General features: G+C 39.4%; 2 protein-coding genes across 3 annotated transcripts in view; both read right to left on the bottom strand.

The window, feature by feature from the left end:
• tars2 (threonyl-tRNA synthetase 2, mitochondrial) overlaps positions 1-15,431 on the bottom strand; it is a 26,435-nt gene extending 11,004 nt beyond the window's left edge. Inside the window, exons 1-8 of one of the 2 annotated variants that reach the window (XM_084088348.1) lie at positions 15,207-15,431; positions 10,839-11,017; positions 9,260-9,374; positions 8,569-8,690; positions 6,908-7,016; positions 5,521-5,585; positions 5,358-5,436; positions 2,892-3,038 (exon numbers count right to left, since the gene is read on the bottom strand). In XM_084088348.1, the coding sequence (XP_083944474.1) occupies positions 2,892-3,038; positions 5,358-5,436; positions 5,521-5,585; positions 6,908-7,016; positions 8,569-8,690; positions 9,260-9,374; positions 10,839-11,017; positions 15,207-15,215 (825 nt within the window). In that variant the 5' untranslated portion in view covers positions 15,216-15,431. Of the gene's footprint in view, positions 1-2,891; positions 3,039-5,357; positions 5,437-5,520; positions 5,586-6,907; positions 7,017-8,568; positions 8,691-9,259; positions 9,375-10,838; positions 11,018-11,999; positions 12,186-15,206 lie in introns of those variants that run through there. The other variant, XM_084088347.1, reaches the window with a different exon arrangement.
• rprd2b (regulation of nuclear pre-mRNA domain containing 2b) overlaps positions 14,323-17,392 on the bottom strand; it is a 33,647-nt gene continuing 30,577 nt past the window's right edge. Inside the window, exon 10 of the mRNA XM_084088346.1 lies at positions 14,323-17,392. Within this exon, the coding sequence (XP_083944472.1) occupies positions 15,438-17,392 (1,955 nt within the window). The 3' untranslated portion in view covers positions 14,323-15,437.

The raw sequence follows: 17,392 nt of genomic DNA, 5'->3' as shown, positions 1-17,392 counted from the left end.
AGTATTTGAACACCTGAGAAAATCAATGTTAATATTTGGTACAGTAGCCTTTGTTTGCAATTACAGAGATCAAATGTTTCCTGTAGTTTTTCACCAGGTTTGCACACACTGCAGGAGGGATTTTGGCCCACTCCTCCACACAGATCTTCTCTAGATCAGTCAGGTTTCTGGGCTGTCGCTGAGAAACACGGAGTTTGAGCTCCATCCAAAGATTCTCTATTGGGTTTAGGTCTGGAGACTGGCTAGGCCACGCCAGAACCTTGATATGCTTCTTACAGAGCCACTCCTTGGTTATCCTGGCTGTGTGCTTCGGGTCATTGTCATGTTGGAAGACCCAGCCTCGACCCATCTTCAATGCTCTAACTGAGGGAAGGAGGTTGTTCCCCAAAATCTCGCAATACATGGCCCCGGTCATCCTCTCCTTAATACAGTGCAGTCGCCCTGTCCCATGTGCAGAAAAACACCCCCAAAGCATGATGCTACCACCCCCATGCTTCACAGTAGGGATGGTGTTCATGGGATGGTACTCATCATTCTTCTTCCTCCAAACACGTTTAGTGGAATTATGACCAAAAAGTTCTATTTTGGTCTCATCTGACCACATGACTTTCTCCCATGACTCCTCTGGATCATCCAAATGGTCATTAAGACGGGCCTTGACGTGCTGGTTTAAGCAGGGGAACCTTCCGTGCCATGCATGATTTCAAACCATGACGTCTTAGTGTATTACCAACAGTAACCTTGGAAACGGTGATCCCAGCTCTTTTCAGGTCATTGACCAGCTCCTCCCGTGTAGTTCTGGGCTGATTTCTCACCTTTCTTAGGATCATTGAGACCCCACGAGGTGAGATCTTGCATGGAGCCCCAGTCCGAGGGAGATTGACAGTCATGTTTAGCTTCTTCCATTTTCTAATGATTGCTCCAACAGTGGACCTTTTTTCACCAAGCTGCTTGGCAATTTCCCCGTAGCCATTTCCAGCCTTGTGGAGGTGTACAATTTTGTCTCTAGTGTCTTTGGACAGCTCTTTGGTCTTGGCCATGTTAGTAGTTGGATTCTTACTGATTGTATGGGGTGGACAGGTGTCTTTATGCAGCTAACGACCTCAAACAGGTGCATCTAATTTAGGATAATAAATGGAGTGGAGGTGGACATTTTAAAGGCAGACTAACGGGTCTTTGAGGGTCAGAATTCTAGCTGATAGACAGGTGTTCAAATACTTATTTGCAGCTGTATCATACAAATGAATAGTTAAAAAATCATATAGTGTGATTTCTGGATTTTTTTTTAGATTAGTCTCTCACAGTGGACATGCACCTACAATGACAATTTCAGACCCCTCCATGATTTCCAAGTGGGAGAACTTGCAAAATAGCAGGGTGTTCAAATACTTATTTTCCTCACTGTATCACTGTATGTATATATGTATATATTTGTATATATATATATAAACACATTTAAATTGCACATAAGGCAGTCATGTGTTATGTATATATAAGGCAGTCAGCAGTTATGTGTTGTTTGCACAACAAACCAGACAGCATTAAGGTCGGTGGACTTTAACTTGAAAAATGGTGTATAAACGTCTTTCCGCAGTTGAAACAACATACTTATGAAGTTCATTCATGTTTATTTCACGCTATAACTAGTAGTAAAGATGAAGAGATGATCGGTTCACATGCTGCATGAACTGAAGTGCTACAGGGATCTATAACAAGAGCCACAAAATGGTATTTGGGTCATTGACAAATAAATTTTCTTTTCAAAGAAAAATCTTTTCAAGATTGATTAAATGCATATTTTTGAGTCATTAACAATGCGTTTAAAAAAAAGTTTCAGTTGTTAAAGAACATTTCAAAGTGTTAAATTCTGTTTAAAGTGTTAAAAAAACTTTTTTTTATACTGTTTTTATGTCAGGTGGTACAACCAAATAGTTGCATGCACTGTAGTTGTACCACCTGACATGAAGTGTACAAACCTACCCATACTTGAAATTAACAGTATTTACCAGTATTTGAGATAGATCTACAAACACTTTAACTCTGCCACAAGGATAAGTTGGGATCCTCTGGATGATGCATTATCATGTTTACAGTAATTACCTTGTCAGTTCATAATAAAATAGCCGTGTTTGCTGTTGTGCCACACTGACATACAAATTGCTGTACAAAAGTTTTTCAACTATCTCAACAGCTTAAAATCTACTGATATTTATAATATTTGTTTATATCAAAGGTTTCAAACCTAAAATGAAGCCACAGTATTTCGTTTTTTATTATTTATTATTAAGTAGCAGCATTTTAAATAGTTTCTGTTAATTTGTTCAGACAGTTGCACCACCAGACATTTGGGGGTTTAAGATAACAAAACATAAAATAATATGTATTATTTAAATGTACTAAAATGAATTCAAACGTGATATATGTCACGAATTTATCAAATTATTTTAAAAGGAAATAATGCAGTTGGACACAAAAAATATGCATGTCATGTAATTGACCCATTTATTGTTTGAATTTCTTAAAAATGACGAAATTTGGAAGCTTTTAAATTTGTAAGACTTTGGCGTGTTGTCGTCCACTAAGACACACTATACAAGATAAAATGAATTATTTTTGTTCACGAATCAAAATCTGGCTGATATCATGTAGTCTGAACCTGGCATAAAAGATAAATTCTTGGAATTTAAGAATTGCAATATCAGTTCATCAAAATGGGAATTAATTAAAACTGAGAAATAAATATTTCCAACCCAGCCCTACTGTTTATAAATCAAGACTATTTTGACTCCATATAATCATCCTAATGAAGCTGTTGTGAGCCTCTTCATACCAGAATAAGGAATCATTCAGAGTTACTACTGTAGTGTAGCGGCACGACTAACAACACTCACCTTCCCGATTCTCCTGTGGTCTCTCTTTCTGGCCTCCTCCTGTTCTCTCTCCCATTCCTCTCGTTCTCTTTCTCCTGGAAAAGCAACTCCGATCATCCTGAGGATACCTGAAGCCTCTGTTGAACCGGACAAAGTTACAGGAGACACCTGAGAGGGCAAGAGGTATGAGTAATAAAATGAAGAGTCTAAAGGCATATTTTTAAATGTGATGTGGACACAATCTGAGCTTCAGTAGATGAAGAGACTATTACATGTCTTCATAACACTACTTACACTACTATTAAAACATTTTTGGGTCAGAATTGATTTGTATTCAGCAAGAATGCAATAAACTGATATAAAGAGAGTACATACATTTATAATGTTACAAAAGTTTTCAATTTCAAATGCTGTTCTTTTGAACTTTGTATTCATCAAAGAATCCTGAAAAATCTATAATTTTCCATAAAAATATGAAGCAGCACAACTGTTCTTAACATTGATAATAATCAGAAATGTTTCTTGAGCAGGAAATCAGCATATTAGATTTCTGAAGGATCATGTGACACTGAAGACTGGAGTAATGATGCTGAAAATTCAGCTCTACATCACAGGAATAAATTACTTTTAAAAGTATATTACAATAGAAAACAATTATTTTAAATGTAAAATAATATTTGACAATATTACAGTGTTTACTGCATTTATTTTATCTAATTAATGCATCCCCATCGAGCCGAAGAGACTTTCAAAAACAAAACAAAAACTCAAACTTTTGAACCCGAGTGTATTTTTTATACATTTATGGTATTTTTTTTGGAGCGTGAGAGTCGAAGTCACAGCACAATGTCATTATACACTCACCTAAAGGATTATTAGGAACACCTGTTCAATTTCTCATTAATGCAATTATCTAATCAACCAATCACATGGCAGTTGCTTCAATGCATTTAGGGGTGTGGTCCTGGTCAAGACAATCTCCTGAACTCCAAACTGAATGTCAGAATGGGAAAGAAAGGTGATTTAAGCAATTTTGAGCGTGGCATGGTTATTGGTGCCAGACGGGCCGGTCTGAGTATTTCACAATCTGCTCAGTTACTGGGATTTTCACGCACAACCATTTCTAGGGTTTACAAAGAATGGTGTGAAAAGGGAAAAACATCCAGTATGCGGCAGTCCTGTGGGCGAAAATGCCTTGTTGATGCTAGAGGTCAGAGGAGAATGGGCCGACTGATTCAAGCTGATAGAAGAGCAACTTTGACTGAAATAACCACTCGTTACAACCGAGGTATGCAGCAAAGCATTTGTGAAGCCACAACACGCACAACCTTGAGGCGGATGGGCTACAACAGCAGAAGACCCCACCGGGTACCACTCATCTCCACTACAAATAGGAAAAAGAGGCTACAATTTGCACGAGCTCACCAAAATTGGACAGTTGAAGAATGGAAAAACGTTGCCTGGTCTGATGAGTCTCGATTTCTGTTGAGACATTCAGATGGTAGAGTCAGAATTTGGTGTAAACAGAATGAGAACATGGATCCATCATGCCTTGTTACCACTGTGCAGGCTGGTGGTGGTGGTGTAATGGTGTGGGGGATGTTTTCTTGGCACACTTTAGGCCCCTTAGTGCCAATTGGGCATCGTTTAAATGCCACGGCCTACCTGAGCATTGTTTCTGACCATGTCCATCCCTTTATGTCCACCATGTACCCATCCTCTGATGGCTACTTCCAGCAGGATAATGCACCATGTCACAAAGCTCGAATCATTTCAAATTGGTTTCTTGGTTACATGACAATGAGTTCACTGTACTAAAATGGCCCCCACAGTCACCAGATCTCAACCCAATAGAGCATATTTGGGATGTGGTGGAACGGGAGCTTCGTGCCCTGGATGTGCATCCCACAAATCTCCATCAACTGCAAGATGCTATCCTATCAATATGGGCCAACATTTCTAAAGAATGCTTTCAGCACCTTGTTGAATCAATGCCACGTAGAATTAAGGCAGTTCTGAAGGCGAAAGGGGGTCAAACACAGTATTAGTATGGTGTTCCTAATAATCCTTTAGGTGAGTGTATAAAAAGAAGCTGCATGAAGATTCTTCATTCTAGTTTACAAACTAAATGAAGAATGCCATTGTTGATCAAAAGCATGACGTAAATTTAAATCACATTAATGTACGAATGCATCAACATCAAGACTCATTTAAACAAACCCAAAAATGTGGAAGAAAAACAAAATGTTCCATTAATAAAACTAAAAGTGCCATGTCATGACCCTAAAGAGAGAACGGCAGCCTGGGAAAAGGGAAGGGAGACTGTGAAACAGGAAGTGCCACAGATATTAATGCAATAAACAGGAAGTTAACCATACAACAACAATGTAAACACTATGACAACAGCCACTCAAGTAGCAACATCACAACAAACACATTCAATCAGACACACTAACAGAGGAGGACTGTCAGCAAAAACTGAGTTACCTGGAGCATCTTGAAGGCCTTCAGGAAGCCTGTGTGTGGCAGAAGAACACCTGAACACACACCCACACTGTCTCCACACCTGACAAAGAGACACAAAGACATCAGGGATCACACACACACACACACACACAGCTCCAGCAGGACAGTGAGAGTGACTTCAGACCTGTAGACGCTGACTGTGTTTCCCATTATCTGCTCTTCAGCCAGCTGCAATCTGACAGCATCATCCTACACAAACACATCGGGTTTTCATGTTTTATGTAGACATTCCATAGATATGACTAGTGAGGACTAGTAAAACAGTCAACTCACTAGTCAGTTGTCATATTTCACAATATTAATAATCTGATCTGCCCTCACAAATACACACATCACCTGATGAATCACTGTGAAGTACTCATTTTGATGCATCAAATTGACCACAGATTTAAATGACCATTTCTGTTTTTTTAACTTTTCACTTCTAGAAATCCTCCATGGACAGCTTCAGCATTTGTTTGAAAACCACGTCCGTAAACTATCTAGTTTAGTCTTCTTCATTTCATTAAGTGTCATTTCATTGAAGAGTTAAGGGCTTGCTGTGGTTTTCCATAAAAAAATAAGAAATTAAGACAGCCATAAATATTAGTTTTGAACTTTTACAGTTGTAATAAAAAATACAATTATACTTAAACACTCATTTTATTTTACAGTGAAATATTACAACAGCAATATTTCTTATTTTGTTTTTATGTAGTCATTTAGATTTTTTTGTTTAGTGATAACAACGCAAAACCAAATTGGGTGCTTGTCATTTTTTCGGGTTACCGAGAGTTGAACAATGTTAAAATTTCAGTAAAACACAGCGCTCATCACTTCAGTTTTTACCCAGCAGTTCAATCACAGAGGAGGAGGGGTGGGACACACACGCTGACCATAATGGAGAAGTTAATATTGCAGGTATTATTGCATTTTTATATTCGCTAATTGTTGATAAAACAAATCTGCGAAATCAAATCATAGTAACACATTACTTCCACAGATATTCCGTATCAGTGCAACCAAAGCATCTCAGCTGAATGCAGAAAAAAATGAATAACAGAAAAAAATAAGAGTAATCCCATAATTTACGTTTTAAAGTGAAAAGTAATGAAATTACAGTAATTAATTACTTAGTAATTAGTTACACCCAACACTGGTTAAAAGTGATTGAATCTGCTAGGAAGAACGTCGGGGCCGCAAATCATAAACATTCAACATGTTGAATTGGAAGTCTGAAACACCTGTTGTGTGGGGGAAATCCCGAGGACAAACGCGCACTGTTAAATCTATGATTTTTTTTATCGTCTGGGCCAGCCTTTACAAATCTGATGTGATAAAATCCACAGGAGAGTTTTTAGGAAGGCCCGTTTTACACACAAATTACTAATTTATTTACGAACGTTTTAATGAATGAGACCCAGTGAGTTTTTGTCATAACATTTTCACATCTAAACGAGTAAGAGTAAACTTAAGGAAAACATCCATCCATAGGCACAAGAACAGTGTAAAGCTCAAGAGGTGATGCTGACCTGGAAGAGCTCTTTCAGTTCCTGTACAGTGACCTCAAGCTTGATGATGGGCATCTTCCCAGCTGCCGTCTGCTTACACCTCTGCTCCACCTCCAGCAGAGAGAGAGAGCTACGACATACACAGACAGACACACAGCACCACAACTTAGTTACATTTTAATTTTAGTTCAATGCGTAAAAAAAAAAAAAAAAAAAAAAAAACTGTACACAAGACGTGTTGGGCGATATGCTCCATTTTCATATCGTCAGCCTGTGAGATCGGCGATACACGATATTATCGTGAGGGGGCGGGGCTTGCTTATTTGATTATTAACTTGCTTATTTACTCGTTAGTTTGCTTGTTTTATTAGTTCGTTTTATATATGAGAATTGTTTTCTATTTTGCTAGCAAAGGTGGAGTGTTTATTAATAGGTTAGATCAGGTTATTTCCCGGTATAGTGAGGTAAAAAAGATCCTATAATCATTCTTGTATCTGACTCAGAGTATTTCAACATGTCAGCGGGAAATTTACGGACACACATTATCCTCTCATGCCGTTACAGATGCAGCATTTTGACTGTACTTCTGCACGAGGTGGGAACACGTTTTAATAATTTCTTAGGTCAAGAAAGAGTCGGAGTTTGTGATACATGTCCTCCTACCAGTGCTCTCTCTGTCTGGATGCACTTCACATATCGCACTTCAATAAGCCCAAAGAACGCGGATTAATGTGTTTTAAATGCCGGGAGAAATCAGAGGCAAAAATCTAAAAGTCGATCGGTTATACTTAAACCTATGACTTGACTCCGATAAAGGAAAACGGGTTAATGTGTTTACATGACATGCATTGTCAGTTTATTCAGCATAATCGAGTTAATAACGTGCACGTAAACGCGCTCATTCCCTGAAAATGAAAGCAGAAACGGACTGAGCTTTCGCTGCATTAACGGCGCGTTCTCTCAGAGACGACGGTGGATATAACGGTACAGCAACTATCAATTTACTGGCTTAATATTTCTCTTGTGGACTTACATTATAGACAGTAAAACAATTAGAAGAATATTACTTGTTAAACAAGTGTTTGAAGTTGCTTTTGATTTTCACAGATGGCAGAGTTGTGCTGTGTTCGTGAACTAAAGACTGTTATTAGGCCTATATAATTTTAGTGATATTATTATCATCATTAATATTTTGTAATTGTATTGTTTTTAGTGTTATTAGTGTCATTAAATGTTTTGTTAATGTGCTATGGAAACAAAATACTGACGAACAACGATGCCGTCTTCATCTTGGCTCTGTATAAGAATGATGCGTCTGTTAAAACAAGCACTCTTGACAATTTGTGAATGGATCTCATACGCGTGTCGGTGATGTCGCAAGTGTGGTTATGTGGTGATGTCGTTATGAATTTAGGCAAGGCAAATTAATTGTAGTTCCTAATTAATTTAATAACAATACTAGCTTCATAATAATAATAATAATAATAATAATAATAATAATAATAATAATGATTTAATACATTAATGGGAAAACGAGCTAATTATCGTATTGATATCGTCAAAGGCATCTGCCAGCAGCGATATCTCTGACTATCGTCGATACACGATACTATCGTCTATCGGCACAACCCTACATAAGACTATTGACTTATATCAGGAGCTGGAAAGAGAACAGTGTTTACTTGTTCTGTAGCTGATAATCGCAGTACAGGCCCGTGTCAGACACTCCCTCTCGACACACAAGAGCACTGAAGTGATTCTCCATCACACTCCCTAACACACACGCTCCTGTGCGCCACACCACCTACAGCAGAGAAAATTCATTTTTTAATTACATAATACAAAGAAATCATATTTCTTTGTTTTTGACCCTCAATAAATATTTTTTCTGTTTGTTCATTTGTTTCCCTATTTCAGTTTCTATAAAAGATAAATCAATAAAATATATAAAAAACAACAATTATACAAAAATATTGCTAATTTTGTGACTTTAATATATTATTAATATATAAATTAATAAATTAATATATTATTATTAATACAAAGAATAAATAATATTTAACATAAAAATACATTATTTAAATACATAATTAAAAGAAATCATTTCTTTTTTGTTTTTGACCCTCAATAAATATTTTTTTCGTTTGTTCATTTGTTTCCCCATTTCAGTTTCTATAAAATAAATCAATAAAATAAAATATATAAAAATTAATTATTATACAATTCAAATCAGCATCAATTAAAGGTAGTATGAGAATTAAAATATATTTTATTTTAAGTTAAATTGTATTACACAAACATGTTTCTGACAGTTTTTTTTTGTGAGTTTCACCATTTAAGACAAACGTCTTGAATGCACTAAAGCTTGAATACCTGTTTCCCCTCCACTGAGTCAAAACCCAGCAGCTGCAGGTCACAGTCCTCCACAAGAGGGCGACGTAGATCCCATAAATCCCCATTTACTCTGCTCACCACTGCACCTTTAAAACTGTCAACACACACACGCACACACACACACACTGGGTTTCTGCATTTTATGAGGAGTATCCATAGACTAGTTTTATGCTGTACAAACTTCACATTCCCCTAAACGGAGCACTAAAAAACATTTAAAATAACATTCACTTTCAACATTGATAACATATCAACAATGTATGCTGTGGAAGTAAAGAAACCGGTTTGACCTTCTCAGTCTTGAAGGGAAAGTTCCAGATGAGCAATGGCGAGAGATCCGAGATACTATCATCTAAATTGCTGAGAAACATGCTTCATACCAAAAGCCTAAGACAACAAGTAGGTGGCTGTCCGTCAACACCATTAATATAGCAGATCAGCGAAGAGTGGCAAAATATAGGGGCAATAAGGACAAGGTTAAAAAGCTGAGTGCAGAGCTCCAATGCAAAGCTAGGAAGTAGAAGGAAAGACAGTTGGACGAACAATGTCAACATCTGGAAGAGGCAAATAGGAAGGGTTACACCTCATCCATGTTTGCTGCAATGAAGATGATGCAATCTAGTTTATCTGCCCGAAAAGGAACGGTTAGGGATGGAAATGAACTGATTGACTAATGGGAGATCAAGAGCAGGTGGAGAGAATATACAGAAGAGCTGTACGCCAGTCAGACTGAAAACCAAGAAGAACATGAAAATGGCCAGATAGACGGGTAACCCAACATTTTGGAAGAAGAAACTGCATGGGCTATGACAACTGCCAAATGAGAAAGCCCCAGGAATCAATGGGATCCCTGCAGAACTTTTAAAACCAGTGCCAATCAGTGTCATCAAAGCTGTGTGCCAAGAGGTGTGGCCTAAATGGCCTGGACAAGACCTGTTTATCCCATTACCAAAAACGGGGATGCCCAAGATTGTTCCAATTATGGCACAATAGCACGGATTACTCATGCCAGTCAGATCCTATTGAAGGTTTTCCAAGCGGGCTTCAGGAAGGGTAGAGATACTAGGTCATATTTCCAATATAAGATGGATGAAGACTCAACGTTCCTTCGTTGCTAGTAAGTAATTAGTAATGTAGGCTTGGGCTCAACTGTTAGCCTAAACTATCAGCTTGAGATGTGAATCCGTGGCAGATGGTAGTAGTTCCGCACAAAAGAGGGTTTTTAAAGACACTCTGTTGTTGTTTCTTATTTACACACTTGTGCCGTCGAACCGTTGTATGTGTATGTGCTGTGATTCGACCACAGGCACACGGCCAGAGTGATATCGCACGGCTATTAGTGAGATATTGCTCATATAGACATGAAAATAGCAATGACATTACACATTCAAAGTTTTCCAGGTTTTAAATATTTTGTCCAGATCAATAATTAATGAAGGTCACTGGATATGATGAAGACAGTGTTTCACAGATATATATCAGCAGTGTTTAGTAACTTGCATCTCAATCGTGGTAAACATTTAGACGACATGACACACAGTCTGTGGCATATATTTACCGTTCATTCTGGGCGATCTGTAACGGTGCGGTCACACCAGCAGAACCGTTCAGTGTTCTGCCATCAGCCAATCGGATGGTCAGATTTTGTCCTGATGCATCTCCAGTCACCTGGACATGCCGATCACGCAGAGACTCAAATATCCGCAAGCGCTCGGCCTGACCGGCAGACGGCTGAAGCTGAAACAGAGAAGAGTGTGTGAGTCCGCTATACGGAGATGACACATCAGTCACCGTGCAAAAATAACAGAGACTATCAGTAAATTACACTATGGGGAAGGTTTAATATCAGAAGTAAATATGAGGGAGTGGCATAATTTGAAGATGAAATTGAAGAACAAAACTAATATAAAAAAACGATTTAAAAATCTGCATGAAAGTAAAACTTCAAGGTCGTCGGAGTGAATTACTTGGCATCAAGGACATACCGTAATTATATCAGACTAACCATATCATTACATAACATTTATAACAATATACAATGAGGCCCAAAATTCTGAGACCACTGACCACTAATGAAAATGTGCATTTTTTCCCATTACAAATGAACTGAGCATTAGAATTTAAATGAAAAGTTTAATTAAAAATATTTACATGAAAGTCACAATATCTCAATAATATCACAATATCTGGATCATTGAACATGAACTAAACCTGATGATATTCTCCAGCATGATTCGAGATGATCTAAAGAGCACCAACTTAAGAATTATCTGTACAAAAATTCACATGGCCAATATTACCTTAATAAGCAGAATCTTTTTTTTTCATCATAACATTTATATTAAGTAGTTTTTTTTCTAACATATTAAATAAAGCAATTTTAGTGTGGTCTCAGACTTTTGGTCCCCACTGTAGTAACTTACTGCTATCTATGTTATGTTACAGTAATCTTCAATTATATATACCTTTTCATATAGTAGTTTTAACTGAACGTTAATTTTAATATGTTAATATATTTAAAAGTGCATAAATAAAATGTAGCACATTTAAAAAGTGTCTGAATCCAAACCTTTCATTATTACTTTATACATAAACACACATTCACGCTATTCTAATTCCACTTCAAACAGGTCTAACTGTTACTAAGAACAATGTGTCACTATATGACATGTCTCTGTCAGACCCTCATCAGTCACATCACACACAGAATCCTGCACACCTTCCCGTAGTCTCTGCTGCTCCGGACCGCTGCTCTCACTGCCGCCCGACAGACGGGCCACCTCGAGAACACGGCTACAAGCATTTTACACTCTAAACTCAAAGCTACGGCTCCTTCATTTCCCCTATAAACATCAAATGTTGCCCTCTCTCAGCGGGCCGCCATTTTACAGGAACTACTACATCGTCACACAGCAAGACACCCGATTCGCCGAGAACAATCGAATGAGGGCGGGCTCTGTGTGAGAAACAACCAATGAGAAGCGAAGCCAGAGGTGCGTCATGAGCGTCCACTCAGTGCGCAAGTAAACACAATCACTGACAGCTAAACGCTCCGGATTCTCCTGCATATAAACACAACACATTCAAATAAACGGATTTTACGGAGGAATGAAGAGACAACAGTGAAGGTTTATGAACTGAACACTAAAATTATATCGAACCAAAGCAAGACAATATATTTAGAGAAACAAGCTCAAGTTAATGCTCCATCACTTCTGCCTCCTATAGCCTGATCTTACATTATACGGGGTGAAACAAAATCCACATGCACTCAAAACACCGTTATTTCGACAGGATCCTAGAGACGAGAAATCCAAAATCATACGATTTAAGCACTCATTTATAAATGTCTTACAATGTCAATAAACTGGTGCACTTTACTAGTGAGTGCAGCTGTATTCTAAGGGAGCCTATGTAAGGACATTGTTCAACAGCGTTTATATAAGCATTACCTATAGATAAGCAATCAGACTTGTTACTACAGCTTTACAGGCAAGAAAAAAAGAAAAGCAGATTACTGCAAATTTGAACTAATCTGCCTATATTAAACAGTTAAAGAACACTATGAATGCGTTTCAGACACAGCTCCATCTTAGTTTCAAGTAAGCAATGTGTAAATCTGATTCTGCCTGGTCTGATTGCAGTAAATTAAACCACACTCTCTCACCATTAGCTTTCAAGTACTGAAGTTCACAGCAAACACAGTATAAACTTAAAGGTACTGTGAGTGTTTATTTGCATGATCTATTGGTCACTGAGAAGGGTAACATGAAAGGGAAAATGTGTCATCCCTTACTGCAAAATGATTGGCAAGTTTACAAAACTAAATCAAATTCAACAAGTTTACAAGTGCACAATGTTTCAGATATGAAGAATGCCATCAAGTAATCACTGATTTTCTTTCATCATATGGTGACAATGTTTGGTTGCACAAGATCAGTGACCATTAGGGTTGTCAATGTGAGAAATGGGGGTGTGCTCCAATTGACACTTCACATCAAGATCAAAGATGTTTAGTTGGATATATGTGTGCAGATGTTGTTTTTGTCTGGCACATTCCCTTTAAATAAGAATCCACAATAACCACCACAATACATGGTTCAAATGGTGTGAAGATATTAGTAGTCTATTCTGTTGCCCCAAATCTCTGCATGTATGTGTCATGAATATAAATGCAAAAAAATAAAATAAAAGAATAAAAAGTAGAACTTGGGATGTTAACAGTTGTTTAAATTTGCTGTTTGTTCAGTGTCTTAACACTGCTTACCATCAGTCATCAGTGTCATTACTGCAAGGCGACAAAATTCAAGTCTGCAGTTACCAATAGAACAAATAGTATTGCAAACAAAATTTGATTTAAATCACGAGAGGAGTCATGATGGCGTTGGGCGTTTAGATAGTTTTAGATAGTTGCAGGACAATGATGCAGGTTTTGCTGTTGTTTTCTGATAACAGTACTGCATATCAGTTTAATTAACTAGTCCACTCCGACAGCTATCTGTACATTTGACATGACTGAAAGGATCCACATTTTAGTCTTTGACAGATTTGAGCAGTAAACCTGTGGTGCAGCTGGTACAAAATGTATAGATGTGGCTCCAACTGAAGGAATGACTCACAATTCACCCACAACTGAAGATAGTTTTCATTCTGTTTGTACATAGCATGCTGATGTGCAACAAAGCTGCTATTACAAATATTTTTAAATAAGTCTGTGGGTTCTCTGAAATGCTCCTCGTGGAAAACACTCTACACTGAATTCAAATGTTGTCCAAAAGAAGACACTAAAACATGCCCCTCAAATAATCAACTTTTCAGCACTTAAAAAAAAAAAAGATTACAACTTTTTTTCCTAACACAATGGATGAAAACTCCAACAATGTACAGATTACATTCACATTTAAGTTGTCAAACCTCATTTTGTTGAAAAGCAGTGTATCAACATTGTTGTGAAACGATGTACTATTTTTCTTTAGTTTTACGAACATGTGAGCCATTTTGAAAATGAAATGCATGGAAGTGTGGTTCGTAATGAACACAGACATTGTCATAATCTTTAAATTCTAGAGACAAAGAACTGACATTTCAGATACAATGGGAAATTGGAAATAATTAAACAAAACTAATTATTTCGTCAACTTTCATTTGAACCTAATGTTCAGAGCTGTGTATTTTAGCTCTGCACATTTCTGAAAACATGTTGGACATTACATTATGTTATAAGACTTACAGGATAGCAGAATTGCTGTTAAATAAAAAATAAAAAGGCAGAAAATAATCCAGGTACATTTGTTCTTGAACAAAGTATGAGACCACCTGTAAAGAAAAGTCTCCTTCCTTTCAATAATATTTCTCATCACAATGCTTTTATTTAGCAGAATACATGTAAGATCTATTGAAACTGAAGGGGGGGGGGGGGAGCAACAAAAAAAAAAAATGCAAGGGAACTCTTGAAAAGCACTCAAAAACTACAGAGTAGTTATGCCTTGAACACGTGGTTAGCTTATACTGTATGTAGTGTGAGCCAAAATCTTCACATCTTGGTGAAGGTTGATAAAGTGGCTGTATTCTAGCATTATGAAGCTTAAAGACCACTACAAGCAATCATGGTTGGCCAGCATTATGTCTATGACAATAATTTAATCACTCAGAAATAAAGCAAAGTTGAAATCCACTGGCTCTATGCTCGAAGTGAGAGAGTAACAGAGGTTAACAGACAGAAAACAGTTCTCTGTAACCTGTAAACAGCAGAAACAAGTATTTTACATGAGAAACAATAGAAAAACAAGTGTTATAGGGTGGGAAAGTGAAGGGAGTTAATTGAAGGAAAGAGATAGTCAGCGTATCCACTAGTCATCCATAATACACACTCATACACTCTCCACAAGCACTCTCTTACATTACACAAACTGAACAGGATAACCACCTTTTGCATTCCTTCATATGGATGTTTCTGGATCTCCACATTCTCCTCATCTGAAAACTTCTCTTCCTCTATGAAGAGTAGTGCTGTAACATGGCTGCTCTGGGGCAGGGCGTGTCAGTGCATGTGTATTTACATGCAGTATAAGTCTCACGCTGCGATTCACAGGTGATGCTAGCTTGCTACACTGCCTATTTCAGGTTGTGCAGAGCCTTTAGCACTCATTCTAAGATGCTAATATCGAGGGGGCAAGAATGGTCTTTTGGGTTGGTTGAAAGGCCCACTGCTGAAACTGCCAGCGGGACGTTTTGTCCCAGGCAGGAGGGGCTCACGGTTAAGGGAGGGGGGCAGGGAACCTCTGGGAAACTGTGGAGAACGGAGCGCATGATGCTGGTTTGGTAAGTGGAGGAGGGACAGAGGGGAGGAAGGGCGGCGGGGTCTCTTATTTGGGGAGTTGAAGGGTAGGCGGTTGGGGATGGACATGTGAGTACGAGGTTCACCTACTGGGGATGGAGGTGTGGTTGGGGTAGAGGGTGATGGTGGTGTGGGACTAGGGCCCTCTCGAATTCTGCCCAGGAGGGGTGGGGGAACTCCAGGGGTGCCAGGGCGATGAAGAGGTGGGGCGTGGCGCAAGGCAAACTGCTCTTTCACAGTGCCTGGCCGTGGGGGTTCACCTAACAAGGAAGGGAGCTGGGGTTTGCCGCCTCTTGAAGGGGCGCTACCACCGCTACCTCCAAGTCCCGTTCCATCGGGACGGAGATTGACGGGTGGGTAGGGTAGGACTCGATCTATGGATACAAGGACACCACCAACCATAACAGAGGAGGTTGGGGAAAGGTGGTCTCTAGGAGGGGGTGGGGTTTGAGGCATGGGTGGAAGTGGTGGTGGGACACGAGGAATAGAAGAGGGAAAAAAAGGAGGGGGATGATGGTGCTGAGGAATGCCATGAGAAGGCCGTGTATGGTCCTCATTTGAGTAGGGTGGAGGTGGGTACTGCAAAGGGGGCGGAGGATGAGCAGGGAGAGGAGGAGGAAGAGAAGGGACCAATCCCAATTCTTCAGAATTCTCATGGCCGTGACTACGAGGGCGATGTGGGGGTGGGGATTCCATAAACTCCTCCTCTTCATACCAGGCCCCACCAACTCTAGAACTAGCATTGCTTCCCCTTCTTGGGCCTCTTCCAACCAAGCGGATGCTTTCCACCGTCTGAATGCGGTTGCCGTAATCGAGGGTTTCGATTGCAACTCCCTCATTGGAGGATGAAGAAACAAGAGTCTCAATGCGATGGTAGTGGTCTCCATTGTCGGCCGAAGCTTTCCTCTCCTTGTCTTTCATCCCATCTTCAGATCCTCCACTTGACTTGCGAGAGGCTGCACTTTTCTTTATCTCTCCGTCCATCTTTGATTTTATTCTCTGATCCTGCAGCATGGCCGCTGATGGAACGTTCAAACCCACTCCTTTTCTCTTCAGCCCTTCTTCATCATTGGTTTTGGTCATAGCCTTGACCGATTTAGTCGCACTTGGGCTAAAGGCAGCAAGCCTCGAGGGTGGTGGGGTGCGGTAATCCCGGTCTTTCCGCTCATTTTCTCCCAGAGCCTCTCGTGGAGTGATCACTGCATCCCAGGGGTCACTGTGATAGGCTGTAGGTGAAAGGTTATGCCCTCCAGACATAGCTGCACTCTGAGGGTCATTGAGGACATGGGGTGAGTCCATGATTTCGTCTTGAGTGGGTGTGCTACCACTTTCATCTCGGACAGGGGTGCCATCCAGGTTTTCCCCAACAACTAGGAGAGGGCTATTGCTGCCCACGTCGTCCAGGCCAAGTCCGAGAGCACTGAAACCAGGATTCCCTTGAAGGAAACTGTTGATCTTAGACTCCAAGCTGGGCAATGCCACCGCCTCGCTTTCACTTTCTGCCTCTTTCTCCTTTTTTTCTCGTTCCCTTTCTTTTTCTTTTTCTTTTTCCCTTTCCTTCACCTTCTCCCACTCTTTCCCTTTCTCTTGCTCGGACTCTTGCTTGAAACTGTTGCCTGTGGGCTTTAGGGTCTTCGGTGTTGTTGGGGTGGTTGTGGTGGAGGTCGCTGCAGCTTTGGTGACAGCTGAAGAGGATGTAGAGGCAGATGAAGATGGACCAGGGTCTGGAGTGGTGAGAGTGCCCGAACGAGCTGATGAAAGGAGAGATGACAAAC

The sequence above is a fragment of the Abramis brama genome (genome assembly GCF_963993115.1).
Source record: "Abramis brama genome assembly, chromosome: 17".
NCBI lineage: Eukaryota > Metazoa > Chordata > Actinopteri > Cypriniformes > Leuciscidae > Abramis > Abramis brama.
This window is presented reverse-complemented; position numbering and strand designations above follow the sequence as displayed.